General features: G+C 35.7%; 1 protein-coding gene across 1 annotated transcript in view; it reads left to right on the top strand.

The window, feature by feature from the left end:
* Positions 1-22,451, top strand: part of Calcr (calcitonin receptor) — an 80,254-nt gene that overhangs the window by 27,005 nt on the left and 30,798 nt on the right. Inside the window, exon 3 of the mRNA XM_005388037.2 lies at positions 18,538-18,616. Coding sequence (XP_005388094.1) covers positions 18,566-18,616 — 51 coding nt within the window. The 5' untranslated portion in view covers positions 18,538-18,565. The remainder of the gene's footprint in view (positions 1-18,537; positions 18,617-22,451) is intronic.

Raw genomic sequence — 22,451 nt, 5'->3', positions numbered from 1 at the left:
TTAAAATTTTTATTTAAGGAGGACATGTAAAAAAACCTCACACTATAACTAAAAACTTGGGGAAAAAATCTAGTTATATTATAATCCCAGTTATGTGAAACTCTGTGTGTATATTTGTCTGCATAGGAAAAAAAAAGGACTGAGAGGTAAATACATTAAATTTGGTAACTTTTTCTCTTCTGTATTTTTTCTAATTTTCCAAATTTTGTGTAATGAGCACATACTCTTATAATCCGAAAAATAATTACTAATGCAAATTTTACAAAGTTTTTCAGTGAGCTTTTCAGAAAGAAAAAAAACAATTTAGAAATTCCTCTAATGCCTTGTAGCAGAAGGGTTTCCTGGGAAGCCCAGACATGCAATTTATAATAAATAGCCACAGCCCCAGGCCTTTTAAGAAGGGTGACTAATTCTAGCCACAAAGAAAATGCTTGAAATTTGTGGATGGACAGACAGATAACATGGGCCTTGAGTGGCACATGTGAAGTAACCTTGTGCTATCCTCTAGCCAACAGATAGTATAAACACTAGAATAGCTGTTTTTTATATATAAAGTATTCAGTATATTGCTCTGAAGTCAGTATTTAATGCAAATGTAGAACCCAATACATCTTTCTCCAGTTTCCAACACTTAATTTCAATTCTGTTGCTCTTAGATGCTTTAAAAAAAAATCAGTGCTCAGGTTCCTGTTTCATTTACAAGACCATAATTTGATACTGTTATTTTGGAGTTTATAATCCAATTTGTATCTGTGGTTCAGCCCAGTGGAGTGAATTTACATGGCAATCATATGTTTCAAATTATGAACTGAAAACACATCTAAACTTTTTGTAGTCTTTATAAGGCTGCAATGCGTTTTAATGTCAAAGCGCTTGTTATTTTTCTTAATGAAATTGGATTTTTTGCTAACAATATTGAAATATTTTCTATTGAATCCTTATTATAAATAAGAAAAGAAGACTGTTGAGTTAAAGTGATCTATAAAGCAATACTAATATCTATATATTCTTTTCGTTTACTACTTAAATATAATGAAGATATATATCTTTAAAGCTATCTAAGGTTTGAGCACATTCTAAAAATTGGGCATTGGGCATAAAACAAATACAAACTATTTTAAAAGAACAAGAAAGGGAAGAGTTTACTAAGCATATAAAATGAATTGGTTACCATTGGGCTCTATATTTGCCTCCAGTTTTGCTGTAAGTAAATGTAAATAAGCACATTGAGTTACCTAAACATCAAAATAATTAGAAACTATATCCACAAGGGGCCGGGGATATAGCTCAGTGGTACAAATGCCTGTCTGGCAAGTGCAAGGTCCTGAGTTCAATTCCTGGTACCAAGAAAAAAAGTTGTATCTGCAAAGATAATTTAGATCTCAATTTAAAAATTTTATCACAGGCTATCATCTATTAAAAATTTTGAGCATCAACCCAACGATTTTAAATGACAGTTAACCAAAGGTAACACGGCAGACAAGGGATGCACCTGCACCTGCCATCCACAGAGTACGGTACTGTCCTGGTCACCGACTCCTGCCTTCATACTTAATGTACTCTGGAAACTGTCTCATAGGCACTGGGAACTCACCAAGCCCAAAAATGAGCTACCTGCCCCTCAGTTTCTGCTGAATGAATCAGTGTTTTTTACGCACCTACTAAAAACTAATTCGCAGTTGCTTTAGCAACTAGAGCTTTGTTGGAACTACCCTAGGGAAACTTCCAGAAACTGAAGGCAACTTCTCTCTTTCTCCTCCCCCACCCTCTACAGTATGGGACTAAGCATTGAAAGCCTGCAGGGACCAAGGAGGTTTTTTCTAGTTCTCACCTCTTCCGCCCCATGTTCTGAAGCTTCTTTACAAACTGCAGGGGTAGAGAACAGTTGTCCCTCTGATTCTTACTCTGACATGGGATCTCCAGTTCAGGTTCGACAGGGACAACTTCTTTCTTCTTACCCGCTAGAAACCTGTTACATGGGGGCTTCTTAGACTTCCCAGAGAGCACCTTGGTTTTTCCTCCCTGTCTACCTTTGCCGTACAATCCTCCCTTTCCCCCCACCCAGCATTGCCTTTTACAAATGGAAAAACCAAGATTTTCAAAGGCATTTGGTGCCTTGTTCCCAAGAACAGACATTAAGTAATTATCAGAGATAGACTATAGCCCTAGACCAGGCATACCTGCTTCCAGAGACCTGTACCGTGCAGAAATGACTCATTGGGTTTATGGACCAAAGAATACACTGTTGTGGACTATTAACAAGAATCATAGACATCTTTTTGAATCTTGCATTGTCACACAACCATGATTCATTAAGTTTCTCACTTTCTCTGTGACACTGGCCTGAGCAGCTAGTAAACACATAATGCCAGATCCTTACGCTGAAAGTTCATGATCAATGGCAGACATAAGAAATTTGTATGCATACCTTAAAAGGCAAGCAGGATCTCAAATACTTAAAACATGATACATTTGCCAAGCGAGTGATATGGGCATTGAATGTTGATCATCATTGGCTTAAAAAAATCACGGAAAGCTTCAGAGAAAAGATAGGACTTTAAGTGTCTGCGATTTGGTAATACTTTATATTGAAGATACTAATGAGAGAATATGAATATGAATAAAATTACCTAGGGACTATTACAACACATCAACATTTTATATGCTGAGTACCAAATTCTTCTAAGAACTAAGAAAAGCGGGAGAGACCCTAGAGTGGAATTCTTCACCTGAGACTCCTAGAAGTCTTTCTCAAGTCTAGTGATATCCCCAAACATCAGTGTTACCTAGAATTTCCTAAAATACAAATTCTAGATCATTCCTCATTTACATTCAACTATTATCCCAGAGCTGTGTCCCTGGAATCCGTTATTTAAACAACTCGCCCTATCTTGATAATTTCTATCCTGAAGCGTACACTGTGAGGTAGAGAACATCCAAAGCAGTGCGTGAATTCTTGAAGACCTGTGCCTGGCTGGCTGGAAAGAGCTGCTCTGGCAGATTATCAAAAGGGTCTGTAGTGCTCAAAAGGCTAAGGGTCACTATGATACAGAAAACAAAGTAAAGGAACAGAATGCTTTCAGTGCTAGGGGATCAGAGCTGTGGAGCCTAAAAAAGGCACTTACCCGAGGGTGCCTTTGAGCCCGTGATGATGTTAAAGCGGAGCTAGTTCTGGCCTGGTGTTTGCCATCTCTACGAAAGGTGGAAGTATAACTATCATAAAACCATAGTAGACAGAACTAAGACAGGAAACAAACATTTCTTCCATGAAACATGCTGGGAATATGCTCAAGGAGAGGAATAAACTAGATAACCACCACCACATTAATTGAGGCCTATGAAAAATGTTGTATTCTATGTAGTGTATCTGTCTTGTTAATAAAAGAAAACTAAAGTTAGGAAGTCAGGCTGCTTTTATCCTGTAAAGTGCTACTCCCCAGATTACTTTCAGAGAAGTACTGTCATTGATCCTTCTGGCTTCACAGGATGTGTGTCTAAGTATTACCCCAATTCATGCTTGTCACATTTCTGGGAGAAAAATAATGTTATCATCCTTGTTTTGTGAAAGCTCATAAAGGAAAAGTAGTTGAGTAGGCAGTCATCAGCAGAGCTGAGGCTAGAGTTATTTCATCCTGTTAGATGGGCTGTTTACTGAGTATTAATTGTGAGCCAGCTCCTCTCTATCCACAGTTACGGCATTTCCTCTTTGTGTAGACCCTCATCTCTTCTTGGGCCTGGCACAAAACAACAAAAGTGACGGAGGAAACTTTCATTGCTCTAATGCCATAAGTTGACCTTTGGTTTTTCCAACATTCATGGTGCTAAGAGCTCTAGTGCCTCAGCTCCTACTGTGAGAGATCCCCACTGGCTGTGTTTCCTGGGATAGACTGTATGTGCTAAAAGGGAGGAAAGCATCCCATTTTAACAATGATCCAAGAAAGTCTTGGTTCTCTCTGGTTCCTGTGTATAGCAACGTCAAAGTGAGGAAGAGTCCGAATACTCTTTTCCCCCATGGTTTCTCAGTACACTGATTTATGTAAAGTATATTGTATGATTTGATAGAATAAAATATAAATTATCACCTTATATTATTCATATTCTGTAGAACATCTTGAAAGCCTTTTCATTAATATTTCTGCAGTCACACACCAATAACTCATACTAGTCTATATGATGCTACTACTAAATATACATTACACTGTAATCTAATCCTTCACATCTTTTTTCATTTAACTTGTCTTTGAATCAGTCCTAGTAATACTCTGCATTTTAACCCCTTCTTTATACTGTTCTAAAGTACTAGATAGTTGTCTCCAAAGGACAAATAAGTGTTTTGAAGTGGTAGAGCAAAATGATAAATGCCAAAGTACATGGCATCTCATCCATGCTCTGCCACTGTTTGGCAGGGTCACGCTGGAGAAAATCACTGAGGGTCCAAGTTTCCCCTCTTAACTAAACAACAAGAAAAAAGATCTAATTCACCCTAAAGCCCCTTTCAGACAAGGAACCATCTTGAAATAGTGCTTTGTAGTCTTTATGCTGGTTCTCCACCAAAGAGCTCCTTGAGAAGTCTTGAAATACCAATCTCATCTGTCCCTTTTCTTATTTTGCATTTCATGGCTTCACTAAAATTATATACCTACAAGTGACAGTGGAAGCAAAAAGATAAATTCTATATTTGCTAACCTGTTCCACTAAAACTAAACACTAATTTCCTTTACACACACACTCACACACACATACACACACACACACAAGCAAAATGGAAGATAATTTTTCTCCAAAGCATTCTTGGTAACTTTCAGTTAACTTAATATGAAGCAATCTCTAACTCCCATAAAGAACATCAACTAAAAGAAAATATTTGAAGCCATTACTAAAATATTTCAGGTTAAAAAATTAGCAACTGATTGACTGAATTAAATTAAATTAAATACTGATTGACTACATTGATCCTAGTTCTTAAATGGCTAAACTTTTAAATTGACAAACTGACTGACTTAAATCGCTAGTTTAAAATCTCAATCTTGGTTCTCAATGCATAAATAATCTCTAGTATGGATAGCCAGAAGGAAAAATTGTCCTGTGTCAAATTGGATTCCTGCTTCTTTCGGATTTGTGTTCAGCATGTATACTACGACCTGTTGTCCTTCACCTTTTGTTCTCCCCCTTTACTTGAAAGGCTCTTTACCTTGGATGGGATAATTATGTCATGCATTTAGTCTGAACATAGTTCTGAGAAATGCAGCAATCCACTCGTAGCCTAGCAACTTCTGTTATACCCAAGCTAGACTCTGTAAGATGGAAGGAAAGGGAGGGAGGGAGGAAAAGAATGGAAGGAGAGCGGGAGGAAAGTTTTTTGTATGGCTCAAGTGAAAAAGATAGGAATATGTAGAACAAGGTGACATTTAAGTGATTTCTAAATCACTGTTGTTTCAAAAAATGATCATTTTCCACTGAGTCTAAGGGAAGAAAAAATTTAAGCATCGAAATCTGGGATTAGTATTTGCCTTTAAGATTTTCCCAGTAATAATGATTGTAGCTGACATTAATAGAGCACTCTATTAATGAATAGGGAACTGCTAGGCTTTAATTAATTAAAGCAGTTCCCTAGCATGTTAAGAGGAATGATTCCTTTAATACTCCAAACAACTCTACATGGTAAATATTTACATATTTATATGTGCCTTTTACTTTTAAAAATGAAGAGATTAGAGCTTGCAAATATGCTATGGCTTGCCATAAAGATTTCAACTTTATAGTAGAAACCACCTGGGGCACAAAATTTACTTCATTACATTTTCAGCTATAAATGTCTTTGCAATTAATTTTCTGGAAAAGGTTGTAGAGTCTCATCTAGTTAGGGAGAAGGTGTTGGAGATACATATATCCGTAAACTCATGTACACACATACATTATTTTCATCTCTATCTGTGAGATCAATTTGATATATGAGCTTCTTGTGGGAGAAGACAATTAGTAAATTGAGAGAACTTGGAATTACATTTGCTTTCGAAGGGCAAGAAAACATTTTTCTCCTCAAGCAAAAAAAATAAAATAAAATATATGCAATATAAGAATACAATTATATGTTTTTAAAAATTAGAAAAGCAGATGAAAATATTGAAAGTGGTTATTTGTGGGTGTTAGAACTTAAGCCAATTTTCTCCTTTCTACAAATATTTTTCCATTTTATTTAATGAGCGGTTATTACCTCTACAATAAAAAAATATTTCAATGTGGAAATGAAAAATGTAATTATCTAATGCTATAATAAGAGTCTTAGAATTATAAACACATTATCCAAAATAAATTTCTATAATATAAGGGCATCCATTACAGAAATTTCTAGGCAGTAATATGCCCATTTGATAGGTTTTTTTTTTTTTTTTTTTTTTTTTTTTTATTTTAAGGATAAAAGGAGGGAAACATTAACAGACATACAACATTTTACAACATATCACAAGCACAATACAGACAATACAGAGTTACAAACAAAGTGGTAGGGAATTAACAATGGTGGTTGTAGAAACTCACTACTTCGAAAGAGAAACTGCCTCATTATCAAAATATTAGATGTTAGGTTTAGATGTTGGGTGAATAATATCTAATTAGGGCCGAGGGTATAGCTCAGTGGTGCAGTGCCTGCCTGGCAAGTGCAAGGTCCTGAGTTAGATTCCTGGTACCAAAATTAATAATAATAATAATAAATACTAATGCTACTACTAATAATAATATCTCATTATTGAGAACTTTTTCTAAAACTTTATTTCACTATTGTGGTTTAGACAGAAATGTAACAAACAGAATCTAGTTTATAAAAAGCAATCAAAGGAGATATTTTGTTCATTCACTAATACTTTTGAAATGCTACTTGATTCCAAAACTCTATGAAACACAGCAGATCAGCAGACTAGGAGTCCTGTTCTCAAGAACTCCCAGTCCTGTTGAAGAACTGAGGTGTATACCTACATAAAAGTTGGAAAAAATCAAACACATCAGGATAGACCTTTTGCATTAGTTCATTCAGCAAGCACTATTTAATGCCTAATAGTCATCAAGAATATAGTGGTGACTAAGATACAGTCTCTGTTGTAGCTAACCTGATTGTCCAGTAGAAGAACTAGATAAGAAATGCAGTGATTATGAGACAAATGAATTCATTGATCTGTCCTCTGAGCTTTAGTTTACTGTACCTACCATAGAAAGAAACAATATGGGGCTAGGGATTTAGCTCAGCAGCACAGCACCTGCCTGGCAAGTGCGAGGTCCTGAGTTCGATTCCCAGTACTGGAAAAAAAACAACAACAACAAAGAAATAATATGAAAGGTATAAAAACATGTCAAAATTAAGTCCTTGGGAGAAAAATTTATTATCTAGAATGAAATAGGCAACTATACATTTGAAACAATTGAGCACTGAACAGTTCTTGATTTTAAATGGCAGAGCGGGAGGAGTGCTAGATTTTTTAAAATAAATTTTCCAAGCAACATTAACTTGTACAAATGCGAAAGAGCACAGTGAGAGGCAATGGGTATTAGGAAAAAAATGATCAATGATGCTTTTTTTGACATGACAAGTTGAGCACATTCCATTCAACCTCTTGATGATTAAATTATGGTATCAGTGAAATGTGTGGAAACACCTGGTAAAATGCCACACATGTTGTTTACATGTTACACGTAAATAGAGTAAAAATTAACTAATTGCATAAAGTCCTCATAGACACCTGTAACCTCAGGTTGAATAGCCTCAGGCTGAATGGCATTTATTTCCCTTTTTCTCTGTGAACCCACTTTGCAGGCTCAATTCAGGGTTTCTTTGCATCTCCCTTTCTTTCATTAACATGTATCAGCCGCTCTCCATCTTCTGCAGCAATCGTCTTCCTCTTTAGTCAATCATTTCTGCTTCAGAAGTTGAAGGTAACATTTGCATCTCTGATATTTTTCAAGAAGTGAGAAATTGCTGCTTCATCTTCAGCAATAGTAATGATTTATCCTATTTCTAATTTACATCATTTTGTAAATTGTTCATATTTGAACACAAACTATAATGTTATCAACCTGAGTTTGAAAATATCTTTCAAAATATTTTTATAATAATATAAGGTATGATAAAACTATGCTGTTATTGAATATTGAATACTGACTTATACCAAGGAGTGTTAAATACACATGCTATGTGTATTAACCTGTCTAAGTCTCCAACTTCCAACTGCCATATAATGTGAAGTTCATTATTGATCTCTTTGTACAAATGAGCATACTGGGACTAAGAGAGACAGATATATAGCTGTCCAAAGGTTACACTGGCAGTGAAAGAAAGAACTGAAATGTGAATCCAGAAAAGTTAATTCTGGAATCGATATCCTGTAAAATAATTTAAATTAAAACTACTATATTAACGTCATTTATATTTCTTTGGTGGTAGGCTTACATCTCCACTGCTCATAGGAGTCATAGTCAAGCTCTGTTAACATTTAAGTTGCAATTTCACCATCTCCACTCACCTTGTCCTTTACTTTGTGTATAGTGTCGCAGATCAAGTAGGCCAGTATCACAGCATGAGCAAATAGCCCAGTCAGCAAAGACAGTGTGGTACAGATTAGATCTACAGGATGACAGGATCATTTTCCGTATTTTCAAAACGAATGAAATTTCTCACACCTTATTTTCAAGGACTAAGGCAAGTAGCTGGCCTTGTGGATAGAGGTCAAGTGCAATTTGATAGGGACCTTCATCTCAAAATATATTAAAGATCAGAACATCATATAAAAGATTAGGATGAAGTTTCTTTTGCTGTTATAAGAGCTAGAGAATGTCAAGTTTCAAGGTATTTAGCTATCAGCTAATAAAACCTTTTCATATTAGGAGCTGGGGATTTAGCTCAGCGGCAAAAGCGCCTGCCTGGCAAGCGCAAGGTCATGAGTTCGGTTCCCGGTACCAGAGAAAAAACAAGAAAAAAAAAAAATACTGAAAACCTTTTCATATTGTAAATGGGAACCTAGAGCTGTATACTGATTAGCCCAAAATAGCATGAGCATGGTGAGTGGTAAAACCAGGACAGGATTATGAGTCAATATCCCTCGAATATTACTATTTGTAATTACAGTAATTATTGAGTCTTAAAGTTTCCTTCTAATTTTAGTTACAAATACTGCTTTACTGAGATTTGGGGCAATTTCTAAAATTCGTTCCCCATCTCCCCAGGCACAAAGCTGGTCCTATCCATGCTAATATACTTAAAGCTATCCATAGATAAGGTCAAAAAGACAGGCAGGCAGTGATTCCTCGTTTTCCATTGTCATGGTCTCTCTCTCATCACTTCCTTCCTTTGAAAGGTTTTTGCAGTTGCATCCGTCCAGAATGTCTAGGGCAACATACAATGCTTGCTTCCAGGACAGTTCCTCCTTCTGTGTCAGACCCTCCTTCGTCTTCTGATCTCTCTGTGTATGTGTAAATTAAGTGGCAACAGCACTCACCACATTCATTATGGTGAAAATTAAGTGAGATGGCATATCTAGAGCACTTTGAACACTGTTAAATAGAGTATGTGCTAATAGTATTCACTATTATTATTGTCATTGCTATTATTGCTATTTACTAAACCTTATCCCAGACAGATCAATGAGATATCAGATTTTAAGGTATTAAGACTATTCTCATGAAAAACCTAGACATATACCCTCAATTTAGTATTTGAGATGATTCAAGAAGACCAGTTTCAGAGCAGAGCAATTTTGAGATGCTGTTGAAGATCGTTCCTTATAATTATAATAACAAAAAATAGTATAAAGGATAGTGTGTGTAAACAAAGCATTTTTTAAAATGGGGAGAATTTAAAAATAGGTTATGAAAGGATAAAATTTGCCAGAAACATGCAAAATTAACCCCATAAGTGTAACTCCCTTCTAGCAATGTTATCACACAAGGAAATAAAGGTCATTATTTTAACGCTAGATGCTTTCAAAGGACTTTCTACTTCTGTATGTCTGGGCCATCTCTCTGCCTTAGCTGGCTTTCTGGGGGCTGTGTTCTTACAGTTTACTCTTAGAAAAATGGAGCATGCCCAGTCCACAATAAAAACAAGTGTCCGTGTATTGCATACTTACTGCATGTCAAGAGCTTCATGGACCTAACTTCCCTGACGTTCACATTTACACTGCATGACAAGCATCATAATCCCAATTTTTTAAATAAGAAAATGGAGCCTCAAAGAAATCAACAGACTCTACCCAAGGTCACACAACTTGTCAACACTGTAATGGGGACTCAGAGTTAGTCAGTCATTCCATGATGACATTTGTCAAGTTTTAGTGGCTCTATTGAAAATCATACTAGAAAATGTTGCTTTTTAATATGTACATAAATATGTTAATAAAAGATAGGAGGACAAGTTGGTCGAACAGAAGTACAAAAACGGAAGAAATGGCTTCTGATACCAGTTCCTGTGTGAGAAAACAGTGGTTCTACGTGGTGGTATTTAATTCTGTCCTAATAAGTAAAAACCGACGAAGTACTTACACTGCTAGCAACAGATGTTTTTAGAAAGATGTTTTCCACTGCTACACGTATTAACGTAAATGATAATCATGATCTTTCTTGAAAATAAAGAATTTTTTTTTCAGTTTCCATGGAAGATTTAGAACTGCTAAATGTTATTTGAGATTTGTCATATTCCAATTTCCTTGGAAGTCAGCATGTGTTATATTCACACTTTAGAAGTACACTAAGAGAAGGAAAAGTTGGGGCGGAGTTGGAATTCACCTGCAGGTGAAAGCTACCCAGCCAGGTTTTCTAGGAGTGTAGAACATCATGGGGACTCAGCAACCCTTTCAGCAGCTCCCTCTGAATCAGTAATGGAGATGTAGAATGACAGAGCTAATAATCACTCCTGGGGTTCATAGGTCTATGGTTTGCCTTATTTTGTTTAATTATACAAAGCCTGTACCTCCTTGTTAATTAGAAACCTACTCTTAAACACAGTAATCATTTGTTGGAAGAAAAAAGGTTATTACCTGTTTTTGAGTGTTGCCATTTACCAAGGAAAAAAATTTTTGAGTGCCATTTAAAACCATATAATTTTCTCTAGAATCATCTGATACCTTGTGTGCATAGGGGTCAGATGTAGCCAAACTGCATGTAGCTTTTCAAGAACTGCTTGAGAGAATCTTCCTCTCCACAAGAGCAATTGCTGTTTAATTAACCTTTTCAGATTCTCTGTACAAGTCATCATAATTCATTCCATCAAAAATATAATTATCTTAAATATTTTAGGCTCTCTGGCTGATTTAATTAAGCAAGAGGGTCCACCCCATGTTTATACTCACCAAATGTCTGCTGATGCCATGCAAATTTTACAGAAGTTTATTTGGAATTTCATAATACCGTATATATCTGACTAAATTTACTTGATTCTGACCCCTGAGTTAGGGACACTGTCTAAAATGTAACACTGTTCCTAAAATAAGATTCACTTGATTAAATACTTTCCATTGAGCAAATAAGCTGGAAACTTCTGTATTTGGCAAAAAGCTAATTTCTAGATGTGACTTTTCAAAATACTGCTTTGGCCAAAGCCTTTAGAGACAAAATAAAGCCAGTTTCTGTTTCAAAAACAGTTGACCTCTAAAGTATTCGGTTGATTCTACATTGGAATTTTTGCGCTTTTTCAGGCGTCCTTGAAATTATTCAGAATGGGCACCTTCCTTGATACTTTCCTTTATGAAATACTGGGGTGTCCAAGAGAAATTTCCAAACCAGCCCTTCTATTGACTTTGATAGCTCATTTTTCAGCAGCAGTTCCAATGAGTAGGTGACAGACCATGTAGAAATATCGCTGTGCCACTAACACTTAAGCATAAATGTTGTGTGGCCTTCTCCTCTTAGATAAACTTGAACATGTTCAAACTTTCCGCTGGAGTAAATAGTCAATATAACTCAGTCTTCCTAAGAGAATGCCTAGAGGAATAACTGGGCACCTTTCACTTCCTTCTTATTGTATGAGTTATTCAGTTTCAGAAAACTTAAATTTCTTTGTGCACTAATTGTATAAGAGCGGAGTTTTTTTCTTAGAAAGGAGAAGGGATACAGGTGTGAACACTGGACATTTTGAACACTTGTCTCTCTTAAGTCATAAGCCCTCGAAGTCTGTCGTAAACCCCCGAGGACTGTCGTAAACATAAGACATACCTTATCTACAAGTAGTATTTGTGTGTCTGCCCAAGGTGAAAGATCACAGATCTTACATACAGTAGGAAAAAGAAAAAAACATTGCTGCCAGAGGAAATATATGGTTACAGAATTCCTGCTGGAATTGAGTTCCAAATATTGGTGAGTTTAAGTATTGCAACCATCTTCAGGTCTATTATTTTGCAGTTAGGGGTTTCTTTATTTCAAACTCAGATTTTGTAAAATTTGACTATTTTTACTTACACTTAATGTTATAATGCTAATGTATATGAATTAGGGAAAGCAAAACTGGAATGGAAGATAGAATTTATTTTGTTACAGAAGATAATGGAAGATAGAATTTATCTCTGTTACAAATTTCATAAGGAGCTAAACAGTAATAAGAATCAACACAGGACATGTGAGTGATTTTGTTGTCCTATCACTGAATGTATTCTGCCTTTGTTTTTAGGGGGAGCTTTTATGAGTGTACTATGATTCTTCTTCATTGGCCAATGAGGTTCATTTCCCTCTATACTTTTCTAATTACTTTTGTGAAACACATTTTTAACACCTAATCACCATCAGGGTACTCTTAAGAGATGTAATTAGAAAGCCCATCAGATATCCTGTTTAAATCTATTGCTAATTAACACTAACCCATTTTTTATTGCAACTTACTGTTGGTATCATAGATGAAGCTTTAATTACAGAGAATGGGCCTCACTGAAATGGCATTCCCATTGGTCTCAGTGTCTTCTTTTAATCTGTGGCATATTTCTTCTTGGGGATTATTGTCACACTTTCAAAGTGCAATTCCAGTTACCTGAAACAGACTGAAAGCAGAAACCCAGGAACTAAAGAAAGATAAATCTCACTTTTCCTCCCACCTGGACAATTTTCTTATTCTGAACTCCAGAGCTGCACCATAGGGGAATTCCTGTTAGCCGTGGTGAATAAAACACAAAGCAAGATGGTGCATTTTATCTCTACCTTTTCTCTCCTCTTGCCTCATTTTTAAAAGGAAATTCCTGAATTTTGTAAAAATTAGAATTAAAGATAGTTATTCCATTTCACCGTATTCGCTTTGCATAAATTATGTCTTTGACCTTTCCACTGGGAACGTCTTTTAGCTCCCATCTCTGAATGAATAGCACCACCCAAGGAAGGCAAGAAAATACAGGAGATACCTTCGAAGTATGGATCAGATATTGGGAAAATCTGAATAGAGATTACACCTGGATCTAAGTTACCTGAAGTCCTCAGACACACTGTTAAATAGTTGAATTTAGGCAATGCCTGCTTCTCAGCTATTATACCACTTCTATTACCAAACCAAAATCACATTAATTGAGATTTCATTTTTGGACATTCTAATAAGTTTGTGCTTGGTTAAGCCTTGTTTCATATGTCTTAATTGCAATGTCTTAATTTTTAAAAAGCGAACTGGCAAGGTGAGTCACATGCGAGGATAAAACTTTCCATAGTAAAAGAGCATCTTCTCTTGCAAAACCAAGTTGCCAATTTGAAGTTGACTTGACACCGTCATTTTAGATAAAAGTTCTTCATACCACAACTTTAAATAAGAACTTGTTTGGGTCATGGTGGGAAACAAGTGCTATGATGAAAACAGTTTTCATTACTCGTGGCTGACATTTGGAGATCCAGCTGGTTGGCCATCCCTGATATCATTAATCTCAGCTAATCTCTGTTTTTCAGGGGAAGCCAGCTGATTTTACAGAATCTTATAAATTGCTTACACAGCCATGCAAAAATGATAATTTCCAAGTCACTGAGATTTCTGGGAAATGGGTCCTTAAATACTTTAATAAGAAGAAAAGGAAAGTTTGTAGTGATTTAATTACATTTGATGGTACTTTTACTTAACTTATAAATATGAGCTACTAGAATTGGCAGTGCAGGAACAAACTGGCCCCTTGTTTCAGATTTCAGATGAAATATCCTTGTATAGAATCCTATAAATGGTGAGAGGATCTGGGGATGTGCATTTTAAGGGAATACGTAAAGGCACTTCTCCTGGGGCACTCTCTGCAGTACAGAAAAACTCCAAATGAGCGAGTAGTGCATCTAACTCAGTAAATATTTGGCGGGTGAATCTATATAAATACAGTAAATTCTCTGCCTTACTGTAGCTCTCCTCCATTTCGCAAGCCCAAATGTAGAAGACAGATGCACAGTGCATAACATAACGAGGTTATAGGAGACAGCAAGAAAGGGTCATGAGGTTACAAAATTCTTCCTCAACTTAGTTGTAGTCAGATTTTATTCATACATTAATAATATCCATTTGAGGCATGGCCCATGCTTGAAGTACACATGATTCTCAACAATTTTTTTAAGAGCTCATTGATGAATGTTGTCCAGACAGCTGCTTGGGAGCATTGTGCTTATTTCACTCATTAAGTATTTACTGAGCAGTTACTATGCACAAGACACTATATTGAAGGTTATTCTACTCAGAACCAATGTAAAGTCTAATTAGCGTTAGAGACGTCTATTAAACCAATATACAGTGGTACCTCCATTCACAAACACTTTTGTTTACAAACAATTTGGTTTGCAACCATTTAAATATATGTAGCATGACTTTGATGTAAAGTCCATGGCTACGTTCAATCATTGAGATAAGACAAAGTTTTATTTCTTCCAATATATCTGTTTTTGTCTCATTGCACTTGTCATCTGAATTTTTCTTCTGGTATTGTGTGCTATGCTATTTACCAAGAACAGTCCCATTGCAGAAAGTACCAGATTTCTTACCAGTTGAACTTGGAGACTGGACTTAGGCAAACATTTTAAAGTCACAACAATTAAGAGCAACAGACTCTTTTTTTGTCTAACATGGCAACCTAAATTGGGTTCGACCACATTACTGCCTTGACACATTAGCTCCTACAGAAATGAAAAATGATTTTCAAGTGAGCTCTATAATCAGGTTGTCTAAACAGGAGCTAGTGCTAAAGCAACAAACCAGCCTACCCATGGTTTCACAAAATTCATTTACCTGCTCAGACTACATCTATAAAAATAGTGGAGTTGTCTTAGGAAAAATGACAAGTTTTGAATGTGAAACAAGTTCTAGGCCTTGAGCAGCAAAAACCCACAGCTGTTTTTAGATGGTGATGCTTACTACTTCCTGATTTCCGCTCTGCTGTACTCCACATTCCCAGGCTGAGACACCAGGATAGAGCTCCTTAACAAATACACTCTGAAAAGGCAGTGGCCTCTGAGATGTCTGTTAGTAGTTTTGGGCTTTGCACCAAGAGTAGAGAATGTTTAAGACTTCAGAAATTCCTTTTTTATTCCATGGAGAAGAAAGAAAACTTTTAAGTAAAAGGGCAGCTCATTCTCATGATATGCAGGCTTCATTGACTGGGGTGGGTTAGAAATTACACTGAACTAAAAGAAAAACCATTTTCCCAACTGTAAGCTATCCATGTGCTATTAATTGTTACCAAACAAAAATGTGTCATTGTCAAACAGGTTTGGGGAGTGAAAAGTTAAAATCAAGTGGATATTTTTAGAACCATAAAGTTAGATCCTTAATTCAAATGTCTATGGCAAATCTCTAAGAGAAGTATAGGAAAAGCTCAATTTCCTAAGCTTATTTGGCCATGGAAACCTTCTTTTATACTGTTCCTCATGGGATTACTACTTTTCTATGGAACACACTCTTGTAAATGCTGACCTATAAGAATAGACACATTATTTTCAGACACTGACATTTCATACTCTTTTCACGATAAGTAAATAAATAAAAATAATGTATTTATTCTTCAATGAAGTTTATTCTCTTTAAATGAAGATAATTCTATTCAATGTTATCATTGAATTAGTGAATTAGACTCTATTATTTACAGTAGGAATGGTTTCCTACTGAATTAGACTCTATTATTTACAGTAGGAATGGTTTCCTACTGAATTAGACTCTATTATTTACAGTAGGAATGGTTTCCACTGATCAACCTACCTTTTGTAACTCAGAAATCCAGTTCCCTAAAGATGGGATTAGTGGTGATTACTCACTTGTGGATACAGAGAAAGGCAGATTCTGTTGTCCCACTGGTAATCAGATCCCTAACAATCATTTCCTCTGATGGTTTTAAATTAGGTTCCACAATGAGATTTTTAGACTCCATGTTGGTCGGGTTTATTTAAGAAATTCACAAGAGCTTTTGTTTGGAAATAAAATGGTTAAAAAACATATTAGAAACTATTACCCTAACTCCCTAGACTGCTGAGAGATATATAGGGGAATAGTGCTTTGCACATGGGAATGTGCTCTTTGCAAGGAAGGTATGGCTGAGTAGTCATTCCACAGGCAGGAAACTGCCATAGAGCTGAAGTTCTTTGCCCCAGATTAAAGAAATAATAGAAGCAGAAGTTAGAATTCTTGGCTCCTCCTTAATTTGGAAGTCAGCCCCTCACCAGGCTTAGGTCTTGCACTTCAATTTCCATGCCGAGAAGAGACCTAGATTTTAGTATTTCTTTCAAAAATTAATTTTTATCATTTTCATTTACTTATTTATGGGATTCAGTGTGATAATCCAATGCATGTATAAAGTGTATCATTATTCAATCAAGAAAATGAGCATTTTTATCTCCTCACACATTTAATTTTTTATTAACACATAATAATTGTAGATATAAGGTAAAGTGTGGTATTTCAATACATGTGTGCACTGTGTATTTGGATAGGTTCTCAAAATCAAATATGATTCCTAGACTGTGTATAGAGAGAGATAAATATGCACGATATGTATACAAAGTACCAAAAGGATGCTTGAGGTAAGATATTTTCAAAGCACTCCAAACCTACTTTTAAAAACTCTTTACCACTTTGCAAGAAGCTTTATTCACCAATTAAATTAAACTATCATATTTATTATTCATTAGTTTCTTGTCTCCATTTCTTGTTTTTATCAGCTTATCTTGTTTTATTTGCCCAGTAGATCTTTGATTTTCAAAATCACATTTTGTTTTCAAATTAGATCTCAAAATATTAACTCTGTCCTGGTCCTCCCAATCAGAAATTATCTGGCTATATTAGGAGGCTCTATTTTCACAATTTTAATTAAATTTTAAACTAGTCTGGATTTGTTATTTTGCATCTTATATTATTCATATGTACACTCCCCATCCAAAGATGCTCAGCTTCTTATAATGGAACCATATCTCATCCAGCTCACCCACATCTGCTTGCCTACAAGTGCCTTAGCATGTAATGCATGTATGTTATGTTTTTTTATTTGCCAAGTGAATTTGAAGTAAATTGCAGGCAGTGAGTAATGATCAGCATATAAAATGACAATTCAAAATTATACTTTACATTCTCCGTTTACTAATGAGTTAATATAATTTACGCTTTTGGGGGCCAGAACATTAGTACACATTGTAGATAACTAGCAGATTATATAAAATCTGTTAAGTTACACAATGAAGATGGTATAAGGAGTGATCATACTACTTAAAATGTACTTGTAACCACTCACTCCTAGGTGAAATAGTTTTCACACAAATCCCACAGGGGAAATGTAATATATATTTAAAACTTTGCCTCTTTCCTTTGTTCTTTCCTTATGTACCATGATCTGCATAGACATGAAAAACCATTTACTATTTATGACAAAGCAGCCATTCTGACTTCTCTGCACCATTCAATATGAATGGTGAGCTGTTAGGTGCCATACTCAGTCCTTGCAGTGGAAGAAATTTATTCTCTCAGATAACAGCTGGAAGCTTGAAGAAATATTTACAGGAAAAAATACTCAAGGCACTAGGTAAAATACTTTTAGTGTTGATCTTAGGTTCCTTGCAGGGCATGCTCTTAATTGTTCACAAATCGCACATATCATTTCTTCGTGTCCAATAAGGTGACTTCCTGTGGACATCTGCATTCTGGTTGTCAGCAGTTCTCTCTCTCTTGCTGTTGGAGTCCATATGGATTGCTCTTAATTCTCAGATACTCTTTTATTTCAGTCCTGATATGAAAAGGCAGCGCCAGAAGTTTTTAATGGATGGCAACCTGGTTGATGGGTGGGAATGGAAAGCACAGTTGAAATTGTGTCACAGGGGCTGGGGATTTAGCTCAGCGGCAAAGTGCCTGCCTGGCAAGTGCAAGGTCGTGAGTTCGGTTCCCGGTACCGGAAAAAAAACAAAAAACCAAACAAAAAAAAAAAAAGAAAAAAGAAATTGCGTCACAAATGCAATATTTACTCCCATGTATTTTATTTAAGGTGTCTTGGGACATTGATCCTCTTCAATTCAAAAAGAAAGAAAAGGAAAAGAAAAGCTGATATTGGGGATGTATTCATTTAAGTACTTGTTACTTTCATATCTTTCCAGGACAAAGACGAATCTTCAAAAACCGAAAATGAAGTTCACTCTTACACGCCGGCTCTTGCTACTCTTCGTTCTCATCTGCGTAAGTAAAACAGCTATTCTAAGCCATGTTCTTTGTGACGGCTATATAGACAGGAATGTTTGAGTGTGGTTGGTTGAGTTGGCATTTGCAAGAGTAGGCACTATTCCTCATAATCCAAAACTAAGTTCCTCAAGACCACCATTTTCCTTAATGTTTAGTTAATAAATCTTCCCTCTGAACTTTAATTTAGATTGGTGTCATGATCTACCCAGAAACTTGAGTTGTGCTTATTTACAAAAATACAGTCTTCACTTGAGACATCTCTACATTATCTTGGAAATGAGGGTAGAAGTTTGGTAATTGTTCTTGGACAAAATTTTTTTGTGTTTGATATACAGATTTGAAATAATTTCTGGGGTGTTCTAGTACATTTAAAATATCTGAACTTGATCAGTCTGGTTATGTATTTCAAATGTATATCTCATCAAAAACTAAAAATGTCCAAGTTTTTATGTACAACTGTCATTCCACAACTGTCTCTTTAACCCTCTATGTCGTGTTCAATGTATGTCATCTTACATTATTTTGTTCCTAAAGGATCTGGCTAGTCAAAAGCAATGTCATCTGAGAAGACACTATCAGTGCCTACTTATTTGTGTCAACATTGCTAACTCATCATCACATCAGCTTCAATAACACATGAAAAGAGGATGCACGCATTCAACATAAATCAGTTTTGGGTCATTTTGATCATTGTTCTTTCTAGCACATTGGGCTACCATTTGCCCATGAATTACAGCTGGAAGTAAAGATCATTACATATCTCATATTTTGATACTAACCCAAGCAAAGCCAACATAGAGTTCCAGGAATTCCACTGTTCATTAGGCTTACAAATTACCTATACTGTTTCTCTTTACATTATTTAAGAAAAAATATTATTAGAGTTCTATAAATGTTAATGCAATCTGTAAAAGGAATTTTTATTTTACAATATTATGTGTCAAATAAATGGTTTATAGTAGTGAATGTTAATGTAATGCTTTTACACCTCTTTGGATAATGGGCATAGTCTATTTTATTATGTCAGACCAACATATTATTGTAAATATTTCTTTAGTGAAGTTCTAGTATAATTTTCTAAAAGTAACCCAGTATTTGGAAGTAGGTTACTTGATACCATTATAAACCTAATAAAAATACTTAAACAAAAATATAGAAACTAATATTTTAGCCGGGTGTGGTGGTGCACACCTGTAATCCCAGCACTTGGGAGGCTGAGGCAGGAGGATTGTTGTGAATTCCAGGCCAGCCTGGGCTACAAAGTGAGCTCAAGCCCAGCCTGAACTGCATAGCGAGACCCTGTCTCAAAAAGACAAAATATATAAAATAAAAAAAGAAATTAATATTTTGTCTATAAATGTCCAAGCCTTGTGTGGTATTCTATGGATGTAGAAATACTACTATACATTAGCCATAAATTTGTACTGGTATTTCTCATAACTCAAATGAAATCTTATGTGATAGATTATATGGGAATATTTCTAAGTAATTTTTTCATAAGATATATAATCACATTGGCCATGAAAGAAGAAAAACTAAAGAATCCACTAAATAGTAACAAATAGAGATCATGTCTTTGTGTTAAAAATCTATAGCAGGTCATCTTTATTCAAAGATTTTTACCTAATAAATTTTGCAGCTTAAATATAAGATCCTATGTGTTTGCATGAGTTGTGAGCAGAAATATTTTAGGTTTATTTTATTTTATTTTTTTTTTGGTTTTTCTCTGGTACCGGGAACCGAACTCACGACCTTGCGCTTGTGAGGCAGGCGCTTTGCCGCTGAGCTAAATCCCCAGCCCCTATTTTAGGTTTATAAGCATCTCTTAGCAAACCCAGTTGAGCACAGTACTCTGCCGTGCCAAAAATCTATTTTCTTCTCTGTATTGAGATTATATATTTTATTTGGAAGACTTGCCTATACAATAACATTTGATATATCTATTTCCTTCAAAAACCTTCATTTTGTTCCATGCTCAAACTCCTCAGAGAAAAAGTAATTTTCAAAATGAATGAAGTGTCCTTAATTCATTCAACTATCACCTTTTACATAACACATTGCTATGAAAAAGGAACCACTTGTATTTATTAATTCTATCAATTTGTTTTCCATATGGCATGTGAAGTACTGGTGGGGATCATCGCCTTCCCTTAATCTCCTGTTCATTAACCAGAGCCACTACCTCATTTGCATTCCTTTCCCTGATGTAACCCAACGGGACCAGGACAGGGAATGGCACAGACTGAACACTGAAAACACCTTAGTGATGATGGGAGTAACAGGGAGAAAGACGTACATGAGCTAGATTCTTCTAAGAAGCATTTTGTTTTCATTGCTCATTGTTTACTTAGCTGTGTTCCCCCCAGAAAGCACACAAGACTCCAACCAGGCATCTGATCCTACCTGGGAGAGCAGGCTCTGCTACTTCACAACATTGTACTTTTTTTTCCTCCTTATTTTTAAAAGTATAACTGAAACCTGCAAATGATTCCAATGTGGACGGTATCCTTACGGTATCCATATTAAAGATGGTGACCTGGAAATCCTGTTGGTTATGTTAATTTGTAGTCTGGGTTTGCATTCTTTTTATTGTTATTGTCTTACTTGTGTAATGATCAAATCAAGGTAGTTAACATTTCTATCACCTTAAATACTGTTTTTTTTTTTTAAAAAAAAAAACTTTAATGAACACATGTTCCTTTTAGAGCAGTTCTGCCTGTGGCAATCAATAGCAGCGCCCCCTTCAGCACCCTAGCATGCATCCACACGTTCAGTGGCTTTGCACCTTGGCAGACATAAACCATTTTTCAAAGTTCCTAGTACAACAGCTCTGTCACTGTTTTGTGTGCCACTACATGTTACCTGTAACACAAAAGTAGAAACTAAGCACGTGGCTATTTCAGATCAGCTGGTCTTCCTTTATACCCCATGATTAATGTGGATGATTCCTTCTGGAATGTAAGCCCCTGAAGGGTAGAGACCTTGTTAGTCCATTCACTGTGGCATTTCCAGAATCTAGAACAGCGCCTGGCGTATAGAGGCACTTGAAGTTATTTACTGACCAAAACAGCCTGCCATGTCTCAGCTGGTGTTGGTGGCAGCATGGTGGTCGTATATGTGATGCCACCTCCTGGAACTTTTAGGGGTGACATCACATGCTCAGCAAGTTAAACTGCTACATGGGACAATAAGTTATTCTATCAAAGACTCATATGAGATAGTTTATGTTCAAAACTATGAAAAATGGCCTTTATTCAGACAAACAATATACCCTTAGTGTCTCATTGCTACCTTCATGTAAGCATATATATATATATATCATATATTTATTTAAATCCCTCAAATTCATACATAGCCTTTACAATATATAGAATAGTATTATGTCTTTCACATTGCTTGTTTTTTTATGTAATCATACATAAAATTTTACTTTGCCTCTTTGGTGCTGGAAATAATGCTACAAAACTAGCAATTTTTATTTGAAGGAAATTATCCAACATATTTTTATATGTACGCTTAGTGAACCTTATGAAATGTGTGTATTTGGCATTTTGCAGGAGCACTATGCATGCTTGTCACTTATATATGTACATAATATTTATATATTCATATTTAAATGTGTGTATCAATGTATCCATTTATCCATAAGTAGTATGCTCCAATGTATATGTTATTTTAGGAACAAAGCCACTGAGGCACTCAGCTACCACTGGGAAAGTCCACCTTGAGTTCTCAAACAAGAACCCACCAGGAGCAGACTATGGTTCCCATGACGGCTCACCACAGAGGTTCTGATTTCCATTCCTTCAGTGTTGAAACATTCTCTACTGAA

The sequence above is a fragment of the Chinchilla lanigera genome, unplaced genomic scaffold (assembly GCF_000276665.1).
Source record: "Chinchilla lanigera isolate Chin_1 unplaced genomic scaffold, ChiLan1.0 scaffold00031, whole genome shotgun sequence".
NCBI lineage: Eukaryota > Metazoa > Chordata > Mammalia > Rodentia > Chinchillidae > Chinchilla > Chinchilla lanigera.
Note: the sequence above shows the minus strand (reverse complement) of the source record. Positions and strands in the feature narration are given on the sequence as shown.